Raw genomic sequence first — 7,881 nt, 5'->3', positions numbered from 1 at the left:
TTTCTAATGCATTAATTTGTTATCACCAAATGTCCCTGATGACTTGTGGACTCTCCTTAGAAGGCTTTATTCTCTTATTTGTATTTGTAAATAAAGAACCGATGCAGCCTTTTCCAAACTAAAGACAAATAGCTTACCACCAGTAGGATAAATCTACAAACATTACTGTAATGTTGTTCTTCCATCTCTCATCAAATGACCTAGTAAGCCACAGGATTTACTTAAAAAGGACAAACAAGCTTGACATTGTATCAATTGTCAGCTTATACCTCATATTAATGTTAGGATAAAGGAAAAACCTACAGGGAGGTAGCTCTCCAGGAACAGGGGAAAGACTGGTTTACAGTATGTAAATCCTTAGCCTGGGAACCAGACCAATGCAAGTTCTGGCTTTGCAGAATTGGTCTGGTGGTGCAAGGCTTAACCCAAGTAACCTATGGTCTACATCTCTGCAGGTTGAGTGTGACAGCAAACAAATGTAGGCAAAAGTCCAAGGGTTAAATTCCATCTGAAAGGAAACAGACATTCAACTCTGCCAGAGACGGTTAGTGAGTTTGTCCTTACTATTGTGCTGCACACTAAGCAGGCATGTCGATTTTACACGGGACTTACACGCTGGGCCTTTTAACGGTTGGCGCCTTCGTCGCTATATTGACATACTACACTTACAAACTGCTTAGCAGCTACTTGTACAAATGGCATGAGATGAAGCCTATCCCGGAGATAGGGGGAGCATTACCCTTTGTAGGGAACGCACTGCAGTTTGAAGCCAACGCTGGAGGTGAGATGAGGAAAGGGAGATGGGAAAAACATGTTCATTACTGCTATGTATGGCCTAGGTTGCCTGAGGTTTGTTTGAAACAACAACAAATAATAATAGGAAAACACAAAACCCAAATATTTCCACAAAGTTTTGCTATGTACTTTGTTCTCTCTTTTCAGATATATTACGTCAGCTTGTCGACTGCACAATCCAGTTCAAGGACTCTCCACTGCTAAAAATCTGGATTGGACCAGTGCCATTCCTAATTTTGTTCCATGCTGAAAACATTGAGGTAAAAAACCCTGATTCCATTTCAGTCCTCTAACAATTAAAAATATGGTGGGAAATATTGATTTACAGCAGTTAAAACGATATAATGACATACTCTTGTAGTGCAAACTGTCAGAAAAAAGGAATACCTAACTAGTCCATGCTATTAAATAATGATAAAGATTGAAGTGTAATTTGTTCATACAATGACAATACAGTGTTCATGTTGCCAATTGTGTCTCTACCTCTACAATTTATGATGTGGAGATAATGTAAGTAGATTAATAGAACTGTGCTGTTTACAAGGGAAGGCTTTTGGCTTTTTCTAGACGCTGTTGAACAACCCAATTCACATGGATAAGGCCTACGCATACAAGTTCCTCCATCCATGGCTGGGAACTGGGCTTCTCACCAGGTATGAGCCCCATGAAGCCGTCTAGGACCTGCCTCCTCCACACTGAGAAAGGCTGACCTCACCCGAAAAATATTTTGAAGGCTGATTCTGTACTGAAAGGTCTTTTCTGACACAGCTCAATCCCATTGGGAACTGAGCTGTGTTATTGGCTTGGTCAATGTACCAAAGGTCATATGCAACCAAAAACACAAAAAGTATTTTTGTGACAAAGTAAATAGATTACCAACTAGACTGAGAACATGTGTGAGCGTGTCCTCCCCTCCACTCTTACACTGCTGTTTCTCCCTCGACCATCCCAGCACAGGGGACAAGTGGCGGCGGCGGCGCAAGATGCTGACCCCCACCTTCCACTTCTCCATTCTGACAGAGTTTCTGGAGGTGATGAACGAGCAGGCCGAGGTCCTGGTGGAAAAGCTGGAGAAGGAGGCAGGAAAAGGGCCCTTCAACTGCTTTAACCACGTCACTCTCTGTGCCCTTGATATTATATGTGGTAAGGGCCTGGTGTGTGTGTGTGTTGGTACAAACGTCATTGGAATTGGAATCTGATTTTACTAAATAGATTATTATGTATTGTCATTATTGTATGTCATTTGTCATCATTTGTTACCTTGTCTCTTTATTTATCAGAGACAGCCATGGGCAAGAAAATATATGCCCAGAGCAACTATGACTCGGAGTATGTCCGCTGCGTGTACAAGTGAGTCACTTGTTCAGACAACCCTCAGAGCTCTTCTAAAAGACAGACAGTCGCCGCTCTCAGTGTATTAATAATCTACTGGGTGAAATCAATATACTGTGTCAACTACGATTTGGGTAATAGGGCGCTATCTTTGTGTGTGTGTGTTAGACCTTGACCTTGACGAAGGTTATTCCTTCATCATGTGGTCCCATCTGTCACTCTTAGACAATTTTTTGGGAAAAACTACTCGCATTTACCATCATTCCTTTCTCATAAACTTATTACCCTAGGATGAGTGACATCATCACTCGGAGACAGAGGATGCCCTGGTACTGGCCAGACTTCATTTACAACTATTTTGGCGAGGGCCGGGAGCATGACAACACTCTCAAGGTCCTCCACTCCTTCACCTCCAATGTGAGTTTGGGGTCTTAAGAGTCCACAGGTCCTGTCACATTAGGATGTGATAGCTAAAAGAAATACCAGCCTGGTATACATTTACCAGACACTCTTATACAGAGCGACTTACAGTAAGTGCAGGGACATTCCCCAGAGGGAAGTAGGGTAAAGTGCCTTGCCCAAGGACACAATGTCATTTTTGCACGGCCGGGAATCGAACCAGCAATCTTCTGATTACTAGCCCATTCCCTAACCGCTCAGCCACCTGACTGCACTGATATACAGTGTTGCAGCATATGTAACACATTGTTTGTGTATCAAAGGAAGTACCAAATTAGCATACCGTCATGTCCATATTTCCTCTCTCTATCCTTTGATCCAGGTGATATCGGAGAGGGCAGAATACATCACCTATAATGAGTCAGACAGTGAATCAGACCAGGGCATGAGGAAGAGAAGAGCATTTCTTGACATGCTCCTGAAAACCACGGATGAGGATGGTAACAAGTTGACAAACCAAGACATCCAGGAGGAAGTGGACACCTTCATGTTTAGGGTCAGTGATAACCGCTATGACTCGTTCTATGCATGTACATCTAGCAATGAAAGTGTGAGAGATTTCTCCCTGAGAATGATGCGATATGGCCCTATCATCACACTGACTCTGATTCACATAGATGTTTATTGAGCAAGGACAATGCAGCATTGTAGCACTGGGTCATAATGCTGTGTGACTGCTTTAAATCATAGATTGGGTGATACATTTGAGTATTTTTGTCCCCCTACACCCTTCGCCAGGGCCACGACACTACAGCTGCCGCCGTGAACTGGGCCATTCATTTACTGGGCTCCCATCCCGAGGTTCAGAGAAAAGTTCAACAAGAGCTTAAGGAGGTTTTTGGTAACGACCCATCTCACACTTTTCCCTCCTCCCTATGCCAACCCACCACCACCCCGGCATTCCACAGTTCTCTTTTTCATGGCATCATTAATCTTCCCAATTTTAGGGCTTGCTGTCTCATTAGTGCTACCTCTTATTTATTTTCAAACAGGTAAGAGAAAGTTCAACCATAGCTGATAGGGGGTGTAAAATCTTGCAGCGGTGTAGCACATGCTGAGCTATGATCAGTGGGGTGTGGGCAGCAGAACCACAGTTTGTTGACTGGATCCTCATCCTAACATTGACAATCGACATACTGTTGATTGTTGTTTCTGTGTTTGTCCATACTCATGCCTCTGTTCTAAGGTGAGTCGGATCGGCCAATCAACACTGAAGATCTGAAGAAGCTCAGGTATCTGGAGTGTGTGGTCAAGGAGTCCCTGCGTTTGTTCCCCTCCGTGCCATTCTTTGCCCGTAGGATCTGTGAAGAGTGCCACATCAGTAGGTCACCTTTGTACAGGAGACAGCTGTTTTCATTTTCTTCAACATCATCCAAAGATTTCGGATGTTCATATACTATTTTGTTGGTTTGGTTTTAGTTTGGTCTCTCATTTATATATGTATACGCCTTGCAAAATCAAATCATGTATATCATTTGCATGTAGATGGTTTTAAGGTGCCCAAAGGTGCCAATGCCATCATCATACCCTATGCCCTCCACCGCGACGCACGCCACTTCCCAAATCCTGAAGAATTCCGTCCGGAGCGTTTCCTGCCTGAGAATTCTGTTGGGAGGCATCCATACGCATTCATTCCTTTTTCTGCTGGGCTCCGGAACTGTATTGGTAAGAACAGAAAATTGAAGTGAAGGTCACTGACAGAATTCAATCACAGGACCCTCCTAGGAACAGGCCATTTTGAAAATGGTTGTTTTGGGAAAAGGTTTTGATTGTCTGTCTGTGTTTTCTTGTCAGGTTTTGTGTGCTTTAAGACGTCTATTGATCTGTTTTGTGCTCTTTATGAAAGATACATGAGAGAGTGAGTGAGCAAGTCTTGAGTCTAGACTATCTCTCGACAAAAACTATAGGAAAATTGACTGATTGCACTTTTTCCTTATTCCATTGTACTTATATTTAATAAACGTTTTAAAGGCAGAACATTAAAAAAAATCTGCATTAAACTCAACAAGAAGTAGAAATACTAAAGCAGGTCTGACCAGTGGTTTGAGAGTTTAGCTTTTCCATAATCCAAACATATTAAATTACAGGTCAGCGCTTTGCTATGATGGAGGAGAAGGTTATCCTGGCATCCATCTTCCGTAACTTCAATGTTGATGCATGTCAGAAGCGTGAGGACCTCCGCCCACTAGGGGAGCTCATCCTCCGTCCAGAGAAAGGAATCTGGATCCAACTGCAGAGGAGGTCTCCTCGTCCAGACACGCAACGCTACTAGAGCCCTGTCCAGAACCACCGCTAACGGGGTCAAGCACTGGAATGTAGTATAACTGGGCAGTGTTTATTTTAGAGTAATTGAATACATACTGCTAGCTGTTTACGTAAGATCTCAGTTGAAAGATAATGCAATAACCATGTAACTGGTGGCCAGACCCATCTGCCAGAGCCAATAAAACATGAACTGGCAGATTTGTCTGGTTCCCAGGGAAACCTTACTTTTGTACTGTGCTTAAACTACATATAACCATTGACTTGATAAATTAGAATTCTTCCATCCAATTTACTTTTATTTTGTCACCAGTTTGTTTATTATGGGAACAGGAGTGTGCCGGAATGAGATAAGATGGGATGTATTGGGCAGGTGAAACAATACTGGAGATGCAATGTTGTGTGTGTGATTCATGGGAACCACGTAAGTGGGAACCACATAAGTGTGAAATTGTGGGAGTGTGGCTTGGTTGGACATGAATGAGTAGGCTACTGTACATACACATACAGTTCTTCAGATCTTTTGTTACTGGTCTTTCTTGCTTACATTGTCATTTTATTTCTTAATAAAAGCATAACATATACATGGTAATACGCATTTATTGTTTTTGTAAATAATTAAAAATTACCATAGCATTGTTTTATATGCCACTTAATTCATTCAAAACGTGGAAGTCACAAGCAGCAGTTTTAAAGGAATAGTAATCTCAATTTTACACCATATCAAAATAACTGTGAATAACTCAGCAAGAGGATTTATGTAGGTGCATGGAAGTATAAGGTTTGGTATCCATGGTCAACAACATGAAAGGTGATCAATGATAAATGGCAGGCTATAATCCTTATACAATTTGAATTATTGAACAAAGCTCTGATAATCAATTTAGTCTAATAATAAGTCTAATAATTTTTAGAAGGTTACTTGGTTCTAGATGAAGGAAGAGTTCATTTATCTTAATACTTCATTGGGCAACGGCTTTCCAGTAATTGATGATTGAAATGTGATGATATTGAATAGCATTTACAATATTCCTCCTATTCCCAGACCTTTGCTCCAGTTCTGACCCTAGACAGGGTTCTGAGACGGTTGATTGTCTAGGATTTTACCAATAACGTGAGCAGAAAACCCTAGAAGTCAGTTCTGATAAGGAAGCACCAGAAAGTACCTTCTTCTGCTGGCAGAAAACTCTCTTTTACTGCCTCCCATTTATAGCTGTTACACAAACATGTCATCACCACAGTGTTTCATCGCATGGAGGGCAAGCACTCCCTGGACACATTTAATTAAAACGCCTCCCAGACGGCCAGTCTTTGTTTTGGGAAAAGAAAAGAATCCCTTCTGATGTGGATGAGGCGTTAATTTATATGACTTTCATGTTTGGTGTTACTACTGACAAATTAGTCTCCTGGTGTGAAATGCTTGAAGACAGCGGACAGCAGCCGCTCTCCAAAGATAATAAATACAGAAATCAAACAACTGTGAAAAGGAGTTTATAATGCCAAGGATTTGGATTATAAATCTCCCTGTGCTCTGTGATGATATGAAATTAAATCACAATAACGGGCCTGGTGTAAAAAAACTAATAGTTTTTTGTCATTTAAATAAGTTGTAATATTACAAATAATTCTAATACTAATGATAAAAATACACACATATACATTATAAATGATAATTTGTATTTGATGGCGTACAAATGGTCTAACAGTATAGTGTAAAAATGTACTAGCTGCTTGCCACAGTGTGGCAGCAACGTTCCTAGTGTTTTGAATGTCATGGCCTCATCTGTGTGCGTGTGCGTGTGCGTATTTGTTTGCCTGTCAGAGGGTCTGTTTAGACGTGTACAAAACAAAGAGTGTGATGTGTGTGTGTGTGTGTGAGTGTATCTTTGTGTGTGTTTTCTCACAAACAGACGTGTACACAGAGTAGCTCATGGAAATGTATGGACGAGAGACAGATCTCAGGGACAATTTGTAAACAAATCAACAAGCTAAAACACAAACAACTAACCTGCCGTCTCTCATTACCACAGACCAGAGCTTAGCACTTTAATCATTAACATATATTTACAAGTCAGTAACTGACACCAACCAGCCTTTGAAAAATGAAATAAAATCTAATAATGACAGTCAGTTTCAGGTTAACTCATGACATACATACTACTAAAAACAAGCTATTGCTCTATTGGTAGTAGTTTTGAGCAGGTTCCTAATGTGAGATTATTGGAAGATGGCCACTGATAACAAAAAATGTCTCGACCTTGACACAGACCCCCAGACATTCACACTACTCAGACTGTCCAAGTAAAAGCACCACATATCAGATAAACCCATCTCTGTGACATATAGATCAATATGTTCACCTTGTCGTTGTGATAGTATTTGATCCTCATGTCACCGACGAGGGCACAAATCCCTCTCCCATTTAAAAAGATACGCAACAATCTAGATTGCCCTGAACAATGACCTTGGCTAAACAATTTCCCTATAAGATGCAGATCGATGACGCACTTCCACGGTAGAAAGCAAGATGGGTGAGTTATCATCTGGATGGTTTCAAGTAAAAAAAATAATGGATAAAAAAAACTGAAAATAAATCCATCTGCCTGTGCTTTGAGTCAATCCGTTCTAACCGCAGCTGCTGCGATCCACCGATGGGATTGTCAAGATGGACTGTTTAAACTCTTTGGCATGTGGAGGGTTTCAGACACAAAAGACCATAAAAACCTGGCGTACAGTATGGATTGATACGGTAGATTTCAGCTGTAGGCCTTTCCGACAGACGCTGTGGCATTTGTTCCTAAAGGTAGATAAATGCAGGGTGTATGTATCAGGTCTTCCACTGTGCCTCTGGCACAGTCAGGGGACGACTGCAATGGGATGTGACAGTATCCCTGGACCTGCCTCTGGCCCTGGCCCTGGCTCCCTCTGAGCCAGGGACATTGGTTGGATGGTTGGCCGGTCAGTCTTTGTGGCTTGTGGTCGCCACACACCCACTCACAATCGCTTTCTTTCAAACACACTTGAAGAGATCTG

The 7,881-nt window shown here is 41.7% G+C and overlaps 1 protein-coding gene across 1 annotated transcript; it reads left to right on the top strand.

Moving 5' to 3' along the window:
* The first annotated feature begins 550 nt into the window (after positions 1–550).
* On the top strand, positions 551–5,135 carry LOC124484827 (cytochrome P450 4V2). The gene is made up of 11 exons (XM_047045941.1): positions 551–781; positions 943–1,055; positions 1,363–1,448; positions 1,748–1,938; positions 2,076–2,145; positions 2,418–2,544; positions 2,909–3,082; positions 3,325–3,427; positions 3,773–3,907; positions 4,072–4,251; positions 4,674–5,135. Exons 1-11 carry the CDS (start codon positions 589–591, stop codon positions 4,856–4,858), a joined length of 1,557 nt encoding a protein of 518 aa, XP_046901897.1. The 5' UTR covers positions 551–588; the 3' UTR covers positions 4,859–5,135.
* The last annotated feature ends 2,746 nt before the right edge of the window (positions 5,136–7,881 follow it).

Source organism: Hypomesus transpacificus, chromosome 22 (assembly GCF_021917145.1).
Source record: "Hypomesus transpacificus isolate Combined female chromosome 22, fHypTra1, whole genome shotgun sequence".
Classification (NCBI taxonomy): Eukaryota; Metazoa; Chordata; class Actinopteri; order Osmeriformes; family Osmeridae; genus Hypomesus; species Hypomesus transpacificus.
The sequence above is the reverse complement of the archived record's forward strand: the minus strand, read 5'-3'. Positions and strand labels throughout refer to the sequence as shown.